At 46.6% G+C, this 18,836-nt stretch overlaps 2 protein-coding genes and 1 pseudogene across 3 annotated transcripts; 2 read left to right on the top strand and 1 right to left on the bottom strand.

Annotated features, from left to right (window-relative positions):
- Positions 1-1,308: 1,308 nt before the first annotated feature.
- LOC112881939 (putative F-box/FBD/LRR-repeat protein At5g44950) lies at positions 1,309-3,273 on the top strand. Its single transcript, XM_025946872.1, has 3 exons — positions 1,309-2,383; positions 2,531-2,655; positions 2,771-3,273. Exons 1-3 carry the CDS (start codon positions 1,408-1,410, stop codon positions 3,131-3,133), a joined length of 1,464 nt encoding a protein of 487 aa, XP_025802657.1. The 5' UTR covers positions 1,309-1,407; the 3' UTR covers positions 3,134-3,273.
- A 9,932-nt stretch (positions 3,274-13,205) lies between these two features.
- On the top strand, positions 13,206-15,128 carry LOC112880837 (annotated as a pseudogene).
- A 300-nt stretch (positions 15,129-15,428) lies between these two features.
- On the bottom strand, positions 15,429-17,480 carry LOC112879372 (putative F-box/LRR-repeat protein At3g28410). 2 transcript variants are annotated; one of them, XM_025943608.1, is made up of 3 exons: positions 16,376-17,479; positions 16,122-16,256; positions 15,429-15,998 (listed from the first exon to the last, which is right to left on the bottom strand). In XM_025943608.1, exons 1-3 carry the CDS (start codon positions 17,363-17,365, stop codon positions 15,630-15,632), a joined length of 1,494 nt encoding a protein of 497 aa, XP_025799393.1. In that variant the 5' UTR covers positions 17,366-17,479; the 3' UTR covers positions 15,429-15,629. The 2 variants fall into 2 exon arrangements, with proteins under 2 accessions (XP_025799393.1, XP_025799394.1); XM_025943609.1 differs by having other exon boundaries at positions 15,835-15,985; positions 16,376-17,480.
- Positions 17,481-18,836: the final 1,356 nt, after the last annotated feature.

Genomic DNA, 18,836 nt, shown 5'->3' with positions numbered 1-18,836 from the left:
TCCTTCTTGAAAAGGCAGCTCTTGTGTGAAGGCCACAAGGTGGGAGTCGTATTCGAGTAGCTCAGAGGGCTCCATGTGCTCTTCCAGTACACGAACCGGTCCTGTGGCGTTGAAGTTATGGTCAATTCTAAGTGACAACCTGAAAAAGGTTCGGAGTCGTCATCCTTATTGACCCGTACGTAATTCAGGGATTGCACCTCATTAGAATGGCAACTGTGATGAGGTCCGTGAAGGACTTAGTCATCTTAAATGGTAATCTTAGTCTGGATTTGATTATTGACTTCATGAGATGCTTTCCATGCTTGGAGAAGCTATACATCAAGGTAACAGCAATTTCTTAACTGCATTACTGTTGCATCGTCCTTCATACGAAGAAATGTTAATAGATCAACTTTTTATAACCTTTCTTTTTTTCAGACAAATGCGTGGGGCATGGAAAACATGCAGGCCGATAAACCCCTAGATCGTATAGAATGCCTTGACCTGAGGATAGTGATGGGCTTTTATATAGGCAAGAAATCACATGTTGACATTGCCTCGTTCTTTATATTGAATGCGAGGGTGCTGGAGTCGATGAAACGACAACGTTTTTGAGCTATATTACTTGCCTTTGAATTGCCAGATTAACTGTAGAATACAACTTCTTGGCATGTTCATTTTGATTCACCACCTTATTATTGTTTGAATATTTTTCTCATATTATTCAATCATCATGATCATATGTCTAGGATTGATTTACAGCTGTTATTTCATCCTTGACATAATCAGCTACATCATACATTTTTCAATTTCAATAAAGTTAAGAGTGCTACATCATACATTGCACTGGATTCAAGAAAAATATACATGCTCAAATTGCCTGCATTTTATTTCGAATAAGCTGAAGCTACGGAACAATAATGGAAGGATGTGAGATTTTGACATGGTACATTCGTACTTGCCAACATCACCTGGTAGCTAGTATTGTCCACACAACAATAGATAGAGGTTAGACATAATAAGCGGGTACAAATTATGGTCAATACGGGACAGCCCAAAGCCCTCAGTTTTTCAGTGCAGCTAAGAACGGTCCCTCATTTCTAACAATGTAGTGCATAGCTAGTTTAAATTTGGATAAGATGCCTCATCAAATTTGGACATTAACATAGTGTCATTATTTTGTGATGGAGCCCTGCTTCTGAATAGATGAATCTATAGCTTTTGATTGATCTCTTGTTTTTTTTTTCTGAAATAGATTCACATTTTTAAACTGTGGAGTGTACTGTGGACACGGTCACAACAGTATGTAGGAAAAGCAATGATTTGATTTTTTTTCTCCAAAATGGCCCCTCCACTTGGAGCTGCTGCTCTCTCGCTCCGGGGGAGGCGTCCACCTTGCACAGTTCCACTGCCCCCAATCCACCAGCCATGGAGCCTCCCCGTGCCAAGAAGAGCAGGCGGGGAGCGCAGCGGACGCGAGATCCCGGGCACCCGGCGCCGGTTCCAGCTTCGGCTGCCGTGGAGGCGCCCCGTTTCGAATCGACACCGGCGGTTCTTGGCGGCGAATCCCGCGGCCAAGAAGCTGGAGCAGACGGCGGCGTCGACCGCATCAGCGGCCTCCCCGATGCCATCCTCGGCGAGATAGTCTCACTCCTCTCCACCAAGGAGGCCGCGCGCACGCAGACGCTCGCCACCCGGTGGCGCCACGTCTGGCGCGCCGCCCCGCTCGTCCTCGACGGCATCGACCTCGCCGCCAAGGACCTCCCCGCGGGCGTGGAGATCCTCAGGGCCGCCGACGAGGCCCTCGCCGGCGTGGTCTCCCTCATCCTCGCCGCGCACCCGGGCCCCGCCCGCCGCTTCTGCATCCCGCCGCGCCACCTCCACGACCGGCCCGCCGCCGTCGACGCGTGGCTTCGCTCCCAGGCGCTCGACAACCTCGAGGAGCTCGATTTCTGCGACTACTGGCAGCTTCGGTCTTTCCCCCCGGCGCCGCCACCCGCGTCTGCTTTCCGGTTCTCTGACACCCTCCGAGTGGCTACCTTCAGCAAGTGCAAGCTCATGGATAGGTCGGTTGAGGGGCTTCAGTTTCCCCACCTCAAGCAGCTCGCCCTTGAAGATGTCAGCATCTCGGAGGGCTCACTGCACGCTATGATTTCAAGCTGCCCTGCCCTGGAATGTTTGCTGCTTAACCACAGCTTTGGGTTCAGCTGCGTCCGGATAAGCTCCAGCAGCCTTAGAAGCATCGGCCTGGGTGCCAGTCGTTGCGGCAACCAGATCCAGTTACGTGAATTCATCATCATCGATGCCCCATGTCTTGAAAGATTGCTCTTTCTTCGACAATCCGTAGCAGTCAATGTGTCTGTAATCAGGGCACCAAAACTCGAGACCTTGGGCTGTCTTACTGGTAAGCTTGTTGGGATTGATCCTTTCAGACTCATGTTTGGCACCACCACTATTCATGTAGCTGCGGAATTCCTGTTTCTTTGCCACCAAAAATGTGCTATCTGCATTTGCGGGTGGCCTGATATATGCTTTGTTTCATGATCACCAGTCATTAACTTGACGACGGCGGTGCGTAATGTGAAGATTCTAGCTGTGGCACCATGGCCTATAAATCTTGATATGGCTATTGACTTGTTGAAATGCTTTCCATGTCTGGAGAAGTTGTACATAAAGGTGACATTTTTTTCACGGTAGCTCATAATTTTCAGCTTTTCTTTTGATTGACATGCCGTTATTCCAATCTTTGTACCAGTGTGATTGATTGTGTTCTGTCTGTTTTGCTCTTTAGAGTTTTATTTCAGGTGAAATGAATCGGTGGCATCGCAAACACAGGCAATTCATCAAGTGCTTTGACATCCGCCTCAAGACAATAGTGCTAGAGTTGTATCGAGGCATCAGATCACAAGTCAACTTCGCGTCGTTCTTTCTACTGAATGCGAGCAAGTTGGAGTTGATGACATTCGCGGTTGAGAACAGAGCTGACAATGACGCATTTTTTGCAGAACAGTATAGGGTGCTTCAGATGGAGAAAAGGGCTTCGAGGAGTGCTCGGTTGCATTTTAGAACAGAAAGATGTAACCGTGCTGTACATGTCATCCATGTTCGTGATTTAGCTGTAGCCAATCCCTTCGAATGCAGATGTTGGCATTGAATTTGGCGTTTGGCCAATAAAAATATAGTCTGCAGTGGGCTTTTTATTTGAATGTCTAAAATGCAGAAGCCACAGCAGATTGTGAAATTTTCAGCAGTAATTATATATTACACAGTAAATGGTGTTTAAGTTAATGGTCACATTTGTTCGTGTTCGAAATCATGTAATGTTTTTTATGCTGAAATTCGTTGAAAGTTTTTACCAGCTAAGATTCCTAAACTTACATTTCTCTTAGGGATTAAGATATTATAATGCAAGAAACTATATAAAGTTTTGCCCTGGATGGTATTGTACATTTTTTTTTTGTAATCATCATATAGCTATTCTGATCTGAGGAGGCAGTGTCAGTCTCATTACTCTTAATATTCTTAAGCTATTTGAGAAAAATAAAGGCAATGTTCAGTTCTCTGGTGTACTGCTGAAAAGAGCCTTGCAGGACTATTTTGTTGCTTGATCGGTGAATCATAGGTCTTACCCTCCAGTCACTTTGCTTCATCTCAGATCTGAAGATGTATCCTTGGACCTGCAAAAAGTAAGCATTATCCAAATCCAAAAATGTAGCTAGCGCCTCTTCTTGAATAGCAGTTTCAGCATGAAATTTTTTGACTGAATGTGATGATACTAAGGGGATTGATCTGTGGAGTTGGAGCCTTCATTTGGTTTTTGGAAGCTGCACGTAAATGACGTAAAATTGTAGTGGTCTGCATCATTTGTTGTCACTGGAGGGTAAACATTGTCTGTTTCTGTTAACATGTCAGCAATCACTTCCAGGTGGAAAGCCTCATACTGTGCGTTTTGAGGTGTTTTGCGATTACTGTTTTGAGGTGTTTTAGTCTGACGAACACAAATCTCAATTAGGTCCATGTCACAATCAAACTGAGTGCTACATTATGCTAGAGTTTACATGGCCTAGCGGACATATCCGGCCTGTCCTGTCGTACCAGCCCACGGGCTAATGGAGCGGCCTACCACGGCACGGGGCATGGGCCGGCCGTGCCGGCCCAGGCACGACGCCGACCGGGCCGTGACGTGCTTGGGTCAGGCCAAATTCCCGGGCCTCGTGCCAGCCCACGGGCCACCGGCCTTTTGCCCAACTATAGGCTCTGCTGCCACCCGCGCGGTCCTCCGCACGCCTCCGCCTCGCCTGCTAGTCCTCGGTCCTCAAACGAAACCGGCTCCGCGACTCCTGATCAGCTCCTCTTCCTCTCGCATCCCGATCGCCGCCGCGTCCTAACCGCCGTCACCGACGGCGCATCCATTGTCGTGGATGAGGACGATCGTGCAGCCGACATTGTGGACCAGGCGTGCGTGTGGAGCCGCCTTCGTCGACCAGGAAGAAGCCGCCGTCTCTGCCCGCGATCTTTCTCACGTCCTCGGCTCGCTCAGGTTTCATCTCCTTTCCCCGGCTCCCATGTTCCCCATCTCGCTCTCGTCCCCGTCCGATGTCCCTCTCTTACTGAACCCTACATCTGGGGCTCTGGGCGGGCGGCGGGGTGGCTCTGGTGGACGGCGCTGTCAGGTCCAAGGACAGGCGCCGTGCTCAGCGGCGGCAGGGTGTGCTCAGGCGGCGGCAGGGTCATCCTTTTGTGAATCTGTTTAATTGTATTTTTCACTTCCCTCACTGTTCTTTTCCACATATCCTTTGAGCAGCTCGGGGGATTGCTAGGATGATTCTTGGGGTGGCTCAGATAAGATTGCTAGGAGGATTCAGTTTGTTATTGCACAGTTTCTTAGCGTATCAACATTTTCCTGAGAATATGATTCATCCTGCTATAGGAACCTAAGCTTAGTGGGGATTTAACTTCCCAGCATGAACTAGCTATGCAACCGATTTATGAGGAACAGTTTAAATTTTGCCTAACAATTTATCCAACAAAATTTTTGTTGTATTCAGACCTGGGTGACGCATGGCTTGTTCTAAGCGAAACGCTCGCAACTTATTTACCTGGCTTTGGTATTGAAATTTCTGAATCTATAATGCGTGATTTACTAATGAAAATCATAGTTAAACCCCCATGGAGAGATGCAATTGTTAGCGCTGCTCAGCACCAAATGATTTGGTTGTTCATTGGTTTTTGAGAAGCAGTTCTTTTTTAACACTGTTCTTTTGATTCACATGCATGCAGATCTAACTGAATGTCTTTTTTATTCGGAATCTATCCTTGTCAGGCTCCCCATTACAAACCGAATGTCTTTTTTACTCAGAATCAACCCTTACTCGGTTCTCAATTACAAACTGAATGTCTTTTTTATTCAGAATGTATCCTTGTTTGGATCCCCATTACACGATCTGTTTCACCGTTCTTTTGATTCAGATGTATGCGGATCAAATTATTTGGTTGCTTGATTTCATTACAGTGCCTGATTACGCACTGGGTCTCATATGTAATCCTTCTCACCAATCTTGATTCCTTGGTGTTATGCTGTACGTAAATATTCTCTGAATTCTGAACCTTTTGTGTACGGTCAGTATGACTTTATTTGATGAATAAAAAAATTCTTATATTTGGAGAGCAGTACAGCTTACCATCAGTGTTTGCCTTTGAACTTTTAGCTATTATTGGCATCTGACCTATCTGCCTTATCTGTGCAGCCTAACCAGTATTTGGACAACCAACAGGATAGGTTCATGAGAAAGCTGAGAATGTGAACGTGGATGAGGGAGTGAGATTCTCTGCTTGATCGGTCAGTCATGGTGAATATAATGAAGAGGAAGAGCATGGGGATAAGAAATTTTCCAATAAGTTAGTAGGTACATGTTATAGTTCTGTGATTACTTTCTTGTAGCAGTTTCTTCATGTGCTTCTAACAGAGGAGTCAATTGAAGCAAAATCATTTTTCCTAAATATTTCTCTGCTAACAGCATTTGTTGTTTTCTCTTTTTGCCTCCCCATAGACTTGTGTTTCTCTCTGCCCTTGATGGTATGGGCACTCAGCTGACAGCTCTTACACTGCTTGTGATTGTGTTGGACATTATTGGCATGTTATAGATTGGGCAGTTTAACTAATCTTCAAATATTAGTCGTTCTTTTAGAGCTTAACTGGTTACTCTGAATTTCTTGCGTTTATGACATGCTGCATAGACAAGTTTTCTGTCTCCCTTCAGTTTAAAATTGTTCTTACAAATTGGTTGTGAAGGAGAATGTCATTGCTACTTTGGGTCCGGCTAGCAGTGTGGTCTTAAATGTTAGTGTCTTGTTCCTTTTTCTAGCTATGGAGTGTTCTGTTTCTTCAATTTGCTTCCTGCAGCTATGAGTATGCCTGGGAATGGGTTGTGATCCTGGCCCAACCCTGATCCAGCCCTGACTAATTAAACAGTTAGTCCGATCTTTATCCAACTCTTCAAATAATTAGGCCCCGTTCGTTTCCTCCGGAATGGCCCGGAACGAGGTCCGTTCCGGACGGATTGATCTCACCCGGTTTTGAATCCGGCCCATAGCAAAATGGCCGTTCGGTTGAGGCTTGGTTCCGGACGGATTGATCTGGTCTGGTTTGAATCCGGCTCATTTCTTATGCTCCGAGACCCGAATTTGTTCCCCACCTCTTAAGGTCAGGAACGGAAACAACCGGATCAAGTGAACACCTTGGGTTCACTCATTCCTGTCCCGGAATAATTTCTGGACATATTTCAATCCGTAACAAACGAACGAGGCCTTAGTTGTATTTTATCCGATCCTATATTTTAGCTAAAGTATCCTAACCCAGCCTTGATCCTATATATGCCCACGGGCCAATCCGTTTTCACTTTCACTAAAAGAGCACAGCCCGCGGGCTGTCATTATTACAAGCTAGCAAGCAGAGGACGATCCGTGAGCGCCAACAGTACAAGCTAGCAACCATTAACCACCTGTGGACAGTGGTGCAACAAAACAAGCAACTTCATATCTGCCATCTGTTTGCAAATTTCAAGTATGGAACATTAACAAAGCTGATGAAAGTATCGGATACAGAATCCACAAGATAACGTGGCAATCAAATGTCCACAAATGTACAAATGCGACATCATCTTGATTAGCTGCATGGCCTGTAGAGATCTTAACAAACGGCAGTGTACAAAGAAACTACAGGAAGTTGCAAGAAAAAAGTTAGTGGAAAGTTACTGAAAGCCAACATAATCATATAGAGGCATATATATGTAATTAAAAAAAGTTAGTACGACATTAGTTGATAAGATAACAATTATCAGATGCTTTAGGCAAGACAGTTGCTGATCCATGTATACGTCAAGAAATGGGCAGGAAGCCAGGAAGGAACAACTGGCTCATCTGATTCCATGGTTTAGCTAGCCTACAGTCCTAGTTTAGCTAACTAACCTACAGTTCTAGAGGCTCATCAAGTTTTCAAGTCTGAAACCAGCAAAACTAACATGAGACACAGTTAACAACTAACATGTTAGCGAATCTGTTCAAAGCTACCTTATACTTTATCGCTTCATGCAGCATTTCGTATGTTGCATTCCAACGATGTGGAACATCAAGAACCAGTCCTGATTTGCTTCTAAGACCCAGTGATTGAACAATGGAGTTAAAAATCTGCATACGGGATGGTGACGAAGTCACGACTTTGATGATGTCACGGACACTCCCGATTGCATAAGGAATCACCTTAAGGCCAGCTTGTGTGATGTTTGGGTGATCAAATGTTCTTTAGAGGTGTGAACACATGCACGTGAGGTGCGCCGCTCATGTTCTTACCCAAACATCACACATATCTTTTCAAGGTTGCTAAGAATCTGTCCCTGTCTTCTTGTGTAATTTGAGGGCAATGGTATCCAATATGCCTATTTAGGTGAGATGTCCCTTTCCCGGCGACAGAAGATAATTGGACCCTACAGTATTTGCAGATTGCCTTTTCTATTCCATCTACTACTTCTGACACTATGTGTTCCCAAACTTTAGCCCTTTTTTTAAATGATCAACTTGATTGATCAGTTGACATAGACTCATGACTCTCTACAACAAGTTCAGGAACTACTGAAACCCCTTCCAGGGCTAGCTATGAGACACCAAATGCTGTCATAGAGTTGTGCAGACGTTTTCTCCTGCCGATGTAATGGCCTTTTCCTGAGGTGGCTTTGCAAGGGTGCCGTTGCTTTGTGTCGTACATGGCTGCATCTGCCATCTGTTCAAGTAACGATTGGAGATGTAGCTCATGGAACAGTGAAGGTATGGCTTCCACATCCTTGACGTCCGTGGTGAGCTCTTCCTCCCAATTCTCTATCTCAAATATTCTGCCTCTTTCGGTATCTATTACCACTTTGGATGTGTGTGTGTTGAGATCTTGGACATTTGTGATCGAGTATGTGCAGCAGTGGCTGTTGCGAGAGGCTAAGTAAGTAAGAAGTAGAAGAATGAAGGATTCCTCCGCAAGCATTAGAGTTCCATGCCAAGAATCTTTGCTGTGATATGGCCACTGCGCACATGTTTGTCGAAATGCCTAAGAGAAGAGCACAGGGAGGAGCCTGTGACGGCGAGAGCCTGCTCTCTGCTTAGATGGACCAGCCAATAACTTAAGGTGGTGTTTGGTTCTGTCAAAGGAGTGGCAACGGTAATGGAATCGATTGCCAGCGCTACCTGATGCAGTGTAATCAATGTCGTCATTTGTTTGGTTACGAGGCGGAGAGAGCAGCGCACGTCGAGATCGGGTTTCGCTAGGAGGTGGGCGGTATCAACATTGCACACGCCTGTATCAGATCCCTCCTTTACCCATTCCGCCCTAACCCAACCAAACAAGATGAAACGTGATCTAGTAGCAGCGTGAACGATTACGGGGGCAATAATGTCGAACCAAACACCACCTAAATGTATTTTCCTCATGTGGGAGGTGTCAAGGCGTGTAAACTTAAAGAATGTTAAATGTAAATTGTTTGAATTTTAGCTTGGCATGAAATATGATATTTCGCATTTTGTAAACTTCAAGAAATACACATGTTTTTCTGGTTGTTTTATTTATATTATCAAATATTGCCGTAGCGTTAGCACAACATTATACTAGTTGCAAGTAAATAGAGCAGAGAGCTGACCCTTACTTTCCATTAGAGTCTCAACAAAAAAAACATGGTGGTATCAGCTCTTAAGTAAGCAGGTAAGAGTAGGTAATCATATTCCTTACTAAAGGATACGTTATCTGGGAAACTGAGAGGACGAGGAGGCGCAGGAGGAGCACGAGGTGGAGCAGACGGCCTCTGGTTCGTCTCGCGTCTACTCGCGAGGTAAGTAACTTTATATTTTTATAGCCTCTTGATGTTATATGTTCAAATTCGAAGTATAAACTAATAATTTTTCTTAATCACTTGTGCAGGTCCCGCGAGTCTGCCTAATCGACCGATACCTAGTGAGAGAAGACCGTTAATTCGACCCGACGGGCAAAAGTAAGTAAAATTTTATGTTTTCATTGCCTATGTTCAAATTCAAATTATAAACTAAAAGTGATGGCTAATTATTTGTGCAGGTCCTGGAAGATTGTGAAGAGTGCAGGTGCTGCTCACAGACGCTCCGTTAATGGCATCCTCGGTCTTCTGTGCAGGAATCACTTTCCTAGCCTGGTTGAGTACGCTGGAGTTGTGTGGGGCCAGCCTATACGTTCGAGCAATACGCCGCCGCACCCGATACTGAAGATCGGGATGGCAGAGTATTCAACAATAAGGCAGAGCGGGTGAAGCAGGAGCTATGGGTAAGTGCTACATACATCGCAATCATTGCAAATTCTTGAAATAATGAATGGTAATCGTGTTTGCATGCAGGATTTCTTCAAATGCCAGGATGGGTTTGAGGCCAAGGCTGATGTGGTGGCTACCAGATGCTGTAAGAAACTAGTCGTGGACATGCACTATGAGGCGCGTCTCCAGGCCATTATAAGTTTCCACGCCACCATCCTTGGAGAGAAGGTCACCAAAACGGATGCAAGAACCATGTCGTTGACTGAGGAGCGGTACTTGCAGGTAAATATAGAATATTAATGTTTATTCTTTTTACATTAAGTATTCATTCCTTTTGACATTACATTACGTACAATTAATGTAATCTTCTAATATGTCATCTACTTATTGTCTTGTAGATGATTCCTTATTGGTGCGCTGCGCATCCCGAGTGCTGGCAACAGATGGTGCAAAAGTGGTGCTCCAACGAGTGGGAGGTGTCGCACAACTTATTGGTGCGCTGCACATCCCGAGTGCTAGCAACAGATGGTGCAAAAGTGGTGCTCCAACGAGTGGGAGGTGTCGCACAACGCGTGCCGGGAGCGGCGTATGATGATGCCTGGTAAACCACACCATCAAGGCAGCTGCAGCCTCAGTGGATACGCAGAAGTATGGGTACGCGAATTCATTTATTTAATCCAACACTCAATTATGCATGATTTCTAACTGACTTGCTGGTTTTCTCGTAGTCGTCGTCACATGGTGGCCAGCCTTGCACCCTCTTCAAGGCATTTGCTATGAACCACAAGAGAAAGGTGACGTCCGATGTCAACTACAACCCGGAGGATGGGCCAGAGGCATACAGCAACACGACCGCCCACAGCCGCCTCAGTGAGTACACATCGATGGCAAGGGAGGTCCATGGTCCAGATTTTGATCCGACCACCGAGGACCTTGACGGTGAAGTCATCATGAAGGTCGGAGGAGGTAAGAAGCATGGGCGGTACTGGATTGCCGACGCCGCAATCGACGCGTCCTCTACTCCTACTCTATCTCAGATTAGAGCAAGGAGCACTAGCGCAAGCCCAGCCATACGACCTCGGCAGGACACTTCACAGTACCGGATACAGGAACTCCAGGTTAAAATTTCTCTATATGTCGTTTATTGATTATTATATATCTTTTCTTTGCATTACTGTAACATTGGGGAGAAAATTTTGCAGGACCTACGTGAGGCCTTGGAGGCGAGGATGAGCGCCGAGCAGGCGAGGATGAGCGCCGAGCGTGAGGCCGAGCGCCTGAGGATGAGCGAGATTCTTGCTTACATGCAGAGCCTTGGCGCCGCAACGGGTGTTACTCTGCCAGCTTCGTTGTTTTCTCCACCTTGACCACCACCTCCACCTTCTGATCTGTTTTCTAGTCCTGTGAGTATGGATAAGTTTTAGTTATGTATGAACGTTATTTTTCTTGTCTCACATGTAATCTCTTCTATTTTATGCAGAATCAATCGGCGGCCTCAAATGATCCTCATGTATCTCAAAATCAAAGTAATTAGCCAACTTGGTGATGGTTTTTGAAATTAGTCAAATTATCTATTATTGTGAACTTGTTGAGAACTTGTAATCATTGGATTTGATAACTGTTCGTGAACTTTGTGAATTTATTCGTTGAACTCTTGTAAAACTGCTTTTCAGTGCTTATTAATTTCATCATTAAAGTCTTGTAAAACTTGTAGTGGTCTTTGTGATGATATATGTTTTTGTGATATATATGTGTGGATGAAATAGAAAAAACAGATTAAAATGGGTAATATTGGTTACTTTGCCTAGTGTTGGCACTCGGCAAAATCTGGTATGAAGAACCTTTGCCAAGTGCCTCGGTTCCGGCTCTCGGCAAAGATTACTTCTTTGCCGAGCGCCACGGATCCGGCTCTCGGCAAAGAGCCTAGTCTTTGCCGAGCGCGGCGCTCCGACTCTCGGCAAAGATTGCTTCTTTGCCGAGCGCCACGGATCCGGCCCTCGGCAAAGAGCCTAGCCTTTGCCGAGCGCGGCGTCGCAGACACTCGGCAAAGACGCCGTCACGGCCCCAAACGCCGTCACGGTTAATTTCGTTTGCTGAGTGCCGCCCCTGACGCTCGGTAAAGGCTTTGCCGAGTGCCCGAAAAAAGGCACTCGGCAAAGACCTGTTTGCCGATAGAATCGCTGGCGAGTGCCCTTTGCCGAGTGTTACGCTCGGCAAATCTTTTGCCGAGTGTGACACTCGGCAAAGGGCCTGAATCCGGTCGTGTCAAGCATTTGAACAGATGTTGGCACATTGGAACGGTATGCAGATAGGGAGCAATGAACTCTTGATGAGTGGCCTACACACATCTTTAGTATATAAGGCGTTAATTAATTGGAAATATTTAGGCGTGACTACAACAGTTGTTGTTTTTTTTGCGGGTACTGACTACAACAGTATTTATGAAACATATAATATAACATGAATATGTGTTAATTTAATTTGGACTACTAGCTAGCTAACTGAACAGTAAACACCTAAATCTTACAACTAGTTACTCTATTCATCCCAAAATAAGATACTTCTAATTTTGTCCTAAGCTAAACTACCTTAAGTTTGATGAGGTCTATAGAGAAGAGCAACATTTATGACACCGAATAGGTACACAATAAAATATATTATATTTCATGATAAATCTAGTAATACTTATTTGGTATACTAGTACATTTTTGTATAAATTTGATCAAACTTACGTTGATTCAACTTGGTATAAAACAAGAAGTGCACTTACTTTAGTATATAAGGAGTATGACGGAAAAAAACACTGGATAGTAGTTTGGTAGTGAAACATTAATAGGCAGGGTTTTGAGATTATCAAGCACTTTTACCACACCCATCTAATTCAGTTTTCAAAGGTTGGAAACAATACCAGTGGACCTCATAGACAAAGTTTCCTCATCGAAATAATATCTATTAACTGAACAGGCATAGAAATTCTGTTAAATTGGTTCGATTTTGACTTCATTGTTCGGTTTTTGGATGTTTTGCCCATCCTTAGTTATAATGGTGCATGTGTCACTAAAAGGGACTCTTGATCATTTATTATTTCCTAAAAGTGATTCTATAGTTGCTACTATTCTAAAACTTGCATTGCATTCAAAAGAAGTGTTCTAAGTTGAGAGGAAGCACTGCCCCAAAACTGTGATAAAATTTGTGTGGTCTGGCTCCAGACTCCAGAGACTTGCCAGTCTGGCTGATAGTGAGTCTGTGTGGTCTTAGTACTAGGACAGAGCCTGCAAATTTGTGTGATAAAATTTAAATCCTGCAAAGATATGTTTATTGAGACATCATGGCGTAAAAGGACAAGAATAAGCTGGACGACGAGCTGTTATAAATGCCCATACCCGGGTACCGTATTCCCTTGCAGAGCGTAACATGGCCATGGATGCCTTCAGTGCCGTCGTCGTCATCACCACCCTTCTCCTCTCGCCATTGCTGGCACTAGTAGTGCAAATGTTACGACAGCAGATCGTCCATAATAAGCCAACCCCGCCAGAGCCCACACCTATCCCCCTCGTCGGCCACCTCCACCTCCTACTAAAGAAACCACTCCACCGCACCCTCGCCGACCTCGCCGCCCGCCATGGCGACGTCTTCAGCCTGCGCTTCGGCTCCAGCCGAGTCGCGGTCGTGTCCTCCGCCCCAGTCGCCCATGTGTGCCTCGGCGCACTGGACGTCACGTTCGCCAACCGGCCGCGGCTGCCGTCCGGGAGGGTCCTCTCCTACGACTGGTCGACCATGGGCCACGCCAACTACGGGCCGTACTGGCGCCACCTCCGCCGCATCACCACCACCGAGATCTCCTCCGCAGATCGAGTGCGGCACTTCGCCGACGTCCAGATGCAGGAGGCGAGGGCCATGGCCCGCCGCATTTCTCGTGTCCCGCTCGGCCCCGGTGGCCGCGCTCTGGTAGACCTCAAGCCGCGGCTATTTGAGATGATCATGAACATCATGCTGAACATGATTTGTACCAGGACGTGCCCTCCTAGGTAAGGACAATTGGTTGTGACGCTGTTAAGTATTCCCTCCGTCCTATATTATAGTCGTTTTGGCTTTTATATATATATAACTTTTACTATGCATGTAGATATACATATGAATAGAGTATACAATTATTGTGCAGCGACGAACAGGATGGGACCAGGATGGAGGTGAGCGAGGAGGCCCGATGGTTCATGGCGACGGCGGAAGAGACGATCGAGCTCACGTCGACGGTGTGGGACTTCCTGCCAGCACCAGCACGGTGGCTGGATGTTGGCAGGGTGGGCCGGCAGTTGCAGCACCTGCAAGCAAACAGGAAAAGGTTTTTGCAGAGGTTGGTAGAGGGGCACAGGGAGACGGAGAAGGGCGAGGAAGTAACACGGAGGAGGGTGGTCGGGGTGCTGCTGGAGCTGCAGAAGGAGGACTCCGAGGCCTGCACGGATCAGCTCATCCACTCGTTGTGTATTGTGAGTTAGTACAATCCATCATTTCCATGTCGATCTTGGGCCTGATCTGATGACCTTTTCTGTCTCCATACCTTTGATGGGTATACTTTTTGATGTTCTACATGCATCTCATCATTTTCAAGAGCGCTCTCGAAGCTGGGACGCTTAGTTCGGCGTACACGATCGAGTGGGCGATGTCGCTCTTGCTGAACCACCCTGAGGTCATGAAGAAAGCTCGCGACGAACTCGATGCATGCGCGGGGAAACCGGAACGCCTGATCGAGGCGGCCGATCTCCCAAACTTGCCTTACCTTCGATGCATCATCCTGGAGACGCTCCGCCTGTACCCGGTGGTGCCACTTCTGGTTCCTCGTGAATCCTCTGCCGACTGCACGGTCAGCGGGTTCCATGTTCCCAGAGGAACCATGCTCCTTGTGAACACATTTGTGATCAACAGGGATCCTGGGACATGGGATGAGCCAGAAACCTTCCTCCCGGAAAGGTAGTAGAATGATCATCCAGAGAACTTGGCTATACTATTGTGGTACAAGCACAGACACTTTATTGTGAGCTTACTGTTTACATTTTTGGGGATAGGTTTGAGGATGGCAGGAGTGAAGGTAAGATGGCGATATCATTTGGCCTGGGGAGACGACGGTGCCCGGCAGAGAAGCTGGGCATGCAGATGGTAGGCCTTGCTCTGGGAACTATGGTCCAGTGCTTCGACTGAGAACGGGTGGGCACCGAGCTTGTGGACATTGCTGAGGGCTCTGGCCTAACCTTGCCAAAGAAGGTTCCTCTGGAGGCCTTCTGCCAACCTTGTGATTCCATGGTCGATCTTCTTTCGAGGATCTAGCAGCTGGTACTGCATGTCGTGTTGCATTGAGTTATGGTGGTTCTAGAATGAGTTCAAATTGCTGCTTTTATGCATGTACGAATGCACAGCCTAGTATCAAGTAACTAATAATGCATTCAGTTTGTACACCTCATTCAGTAGTAGTATCAAGTAACTTCTGTTAGCCGCAGCGGAGTGTGACGCTGGGCGTGGGGCTAAGCCCACGACGGCGTGCTAGGCAGTCGCGGCGCAAACGCGCCGGAGCCCGCGGAGCCCATGGGCCTGGTTGAAGCGTACAACGACTCCACAAAACTACAGTGCTAGACAAGCTCAAAATGAGAAATTGAGAACAATTGTGCACTTGGTAACCTTAGTTGCTACAATACATTCAAAAGATAGGATCTAATTGCTAGCCTGCTATTATAGCAAGTTTTAAGCGTGAAGGAATATTTAAAACACTACAGTCATGAGACAATTGTTTAGACGAAGTACCAAATGAGAGTGCAAAGGAAAACTCATAAAGTGTCACTGCCAAGGCTAATTATAACATCTACATTCAAAGGGATCGGTTATAGACAAATCACGGATATGCTTGACGTGCATAAGAAAACGCTGACATCCTTTTCCTGTAAAATGTAACCGAGCACCTCTTGAAGCCCTTTTCTCCATCTGAAGCATCCCATGTTGTTCTGCAACAAACTCCTCACTGTAATCTTGGCTTTCAAGCTCAAGTGTCATTAACTCTAACTCCCTCGCATTCAGTAGAAAGAATGAGGCAAAGTTGACTTGTGATCTGATGCCTCGATACTGCTCCAACACTATTGTCTTGAGATGGATATCAGAGCATTTAATGAAATCCCTATGTTTACGACGCCACCGATTCATTGCTCTGCCTGAAATACAAGACTACAGAGCAAACAGATTAAAATGGGGAAACTCAAACCACATTGGTACAAGGATTGGCATAGCGACAAGCCAATGAAAAGAACAGGTCAACAACTCGAGAACTGTCAATGAAGAGAACTTTACCTTTATGTACAACTTCTCTAAACATGGAAAGCATTTCATCAAGCCAATAACCGTATCAAGTTTAATATAAAGCGATTTGAGAGCCAGAATCTTGACACTGCGCACCACCGTAGTCAAGCTTACAACAAGGAACCCCTAAATCAAGCATAAAAAGAACATACCATCAGGCCATATGCAGATGATATGAAATTTCTCTGTAACCAAAACATACATAGCAGCCCTTAGATGCGAAGAAACAAGAGTGCAGTGGCTACCTGAAGGACCGTGGTGCCAAACACGAGTCTGGAGGAATCGATCTCATCATTAAGACAGCCTAAGGTCTCCAGTTTCGGCGCCACAATTACAGACACATTGACCGGCTCGTCTATTTTAATATGGAGGAACCTTTCAAGGCAAGGGGCATTGACAATGGTGACTTCCTTTAAACGGGGCTTGCCAATATGCATATCAACACCAACGGCGATGCTTCTGAGGCTATTTGAGCTTATCCGGAGACGGCGGCACCCATAGCAGTTGTCCAGCAGCAAGCATTCCAGGACAGGGCAGCTGGAACTGGAAATCATGGTGTGCAGGGAGCCCTTGGCCATGCTGACATCCTGAAGTGCGAGGTGCGTGAGCTGGGGGAAGTGAAGCGCTTCAACCTTGGCATCCAGGAGGTCGAGCTCGCTGAAGGTAGCCACACGGAGGGTGGCCGCGAAGCGGAAAGTAGATGCCGGCAGCTCTCGGCGCGACCAGCAAGATTGGCCTAACCAGAAGTCAAGCTCCTGGAGGCTGTCGAGCGCCGGGGAGCGCAGCCAGGCGTCCACAGCGGCGGGGCGGTCGCGGACGATGTGCGACGGGATGCAGAAGCGGAGGCCGGGGCCGGGGTGGTCGGCGAGGATGCGGGAGACGGCCCCGGAGAGGGCCTCGTCGGCGTCGAGGAGCTCTCTGCTGTCGAGGTTGAGAGGGGCGGCGCGCCAGATGTGGCGCCACCGGGAGGCGAGGGTCTGGACGCGGGCGGCGTCCCTGGTGGAGACGAGCGCGATGATTTCGCCGAGGATGGCGTCGGGGAGGCCGCTGATGTAGTCGACGCCTCCGCCGCCGCCGCCGCCTTCATCGCTTGGTGGAGAGGAGGGAGATGGCGGCGTCGCAGGATGGGGATTCGGCACCTCCGTGGCTTCCGCCGCCACTGGCGAGGACTCGCCGGCCTCTAGCTCCCCCGAATCCGACCTCCTCCGCTTAGAACTGCGACCCGGCGGCTCCATCTCCGCTGCCGGCGCCCGGCGGCTTGTGGCCTTGTGGTAGGGTTGGAGTGGGCGGCGGCGGGTGGTGGCTGCGCCGCCGAACCCTGGCCTGGGTAGGAGGTTCTGCGTCAGAGTGGGTCGGGCTGCCTTTGTTTTATGCCCTGTTTTACGACCCAACGGAATGCCGGCCCAGATCAGCTCAAGTCCAATTAGCAGCAACCGTGAGTTGAACTGTTCGAGCATCCGTTTTTAAGACCCTTTCGTAATTTTTTAGCCCCATATATTTATTTATTAGTATAAAAAGTACTACTTTAGTACTACTACTCCATAAATAAAAAATAAGTTTATTTCGGGTTCCGTGTAATAAAAAAGTTTAGATTTTCGATCACTTGAACTTCCAGAGATGGTTTCAAATTTCATACTTAAGTTTGACCCAAGATGAAAGGAACCAGAGTTGTAGCGGTCCTAGCGGATTGGATGGGTTACGTTTGCTAAAAACGCTCCTGCAGCATTTTACTGGCATACACATTCTGAATTTCTGATCCAGTAATACAGTGTCAATGAGACTGAGCGCCGCCCACCCGCCCCCCCCCCCCCCCCCCAACCCCAACCACCACCACCAATTGCAGAATGCATTATTCACTAACAGTACAGCAGGGTTCAGATTTCCTTTAAGCTGTTACACCTGACAAAATAATTTACAGTTGCCTTGAAATGATTCTGGTGCAATCGTAACTGCAATTTCCAAGGAGACGTACACATCTTCAGCAGACTGTTCCGAGGCTTCACCGGCAGAAAACGGAAGGGCTATGACCTTCTGCATCTGCAATCAAGAGATGGCTTGGTCTAGAATTTGCAACAGAATGTAACATTTTGCAAATAAATGGATAGAGTTAGGTGCAGTTGAATAACAGTGATATTTAAACAAATTATCGACACTAGAACATAAAAATAAACAAAATGGCCAATCCATTGCGTCGACAATTAAATTAAGAGCAAAACACATTACGCAATGAAATTGCAAAAAACTAGCTGCTACAGTTCAAACATGAAAACAAAAATATCTAGTGGGACCTAAATTTTAGAGGCTGACACATACACTGTTTGAAATCAAAGACATGAACAAGTTCAAATGAAACAACACTCAACATAAGTGAGATTTCAACAATAGCTCACAGTACGGACCAAGATTTGGTAACGATATCACCAGCCACCTCACTAACACTTTCGACAACTTCCACATAAAGAATTAACCCATTAGACAATGCCAAGCAGTGGCTACCTCAGTCTGTCACAATTAGCGCAATCCAACAATACACGTAGCTCATTTGGATGTGACAAATTTCCAAGAAAACACATACCCAGAAACACTGCAAGAACAGAAGAGATCACATCAACTTTTTAGTACAAAACGAGTGTACAAGATAAGTAATAACTACTCTATGGATGCGTACACACCAACCCTTGTTTCAACACATTCAAAGGGGCTAAT

This window comes from Panicum hallii, chromosome 2, assembly GCF_002211085.1.
Source record: "Panicum hallii strain FIL2 chromosome 2, PHallii_v3.1, whole genome shotgun sequence".
Lineage (NCBI taxonomy): Eukaryota > Viridiplantae > Streptophyta > Magnoliopsida > Poales > Poaceae > Panicum > Panicum hallii.
The sequence above is the reverse complement of the archived record's forward strand: the minus strand, read 5'-3'. Positions and strand labels throughout refer to the sequence as shown.

What these genes read in the sequence shown, in the direction of transcription:
- LOC112879372 (XM_025943608.1), bottom strand. Translation starts at nt 17,365, where the DNA reads ATGGAGCCGCCGGGTCGCAGTTCTAAGCGGAGGAGGTCGGATTCGGGG. An exon ending in TTGGCACCACGGTCCTTCAG is followed by an intron (nt 16,257 to 16,375) that starts GTAGCCACTGCA and finishes TGCTTGATTTAG; the next exon opens with GGGTTCCTTGTTGTAAGCTT. An exon ending in TAGAGAAGTTGTACATAAAG is followed by an intron (nt 15,999 to 16,121) that starts GTAAAGTTCTCT and finishes TTTGCTCTGTAG; the next exon opens with TCTTGTATTTCAGGCAGAGC.
- LOC112881939 (XM_025946872.1), top strand. Translation starts at nt 1,408, where the DNA reads ATGGAGCCTCCCCGTGCCAAGAAGAGCAGGCGGGGAGCGCAGCGGACG. An exon ending in GACCTTGGGCTGTCTTACTG is followed by an intron (nt 2,384 to 2,530) that starts GTAAGCTTGTTG and finishes CATGATCACCAG; the next exon opens with TCATTAACTTGACGACGGCG. An exon ending in TGGAGAAGTTGTACATAAAG is followed by an intron (nt 2,656 to 2,770) that starts GTGACATTTTTT and finishes TTTGCTCTTTAG; the next exon opens with AGTTTTATTTCAGGTGAAAT.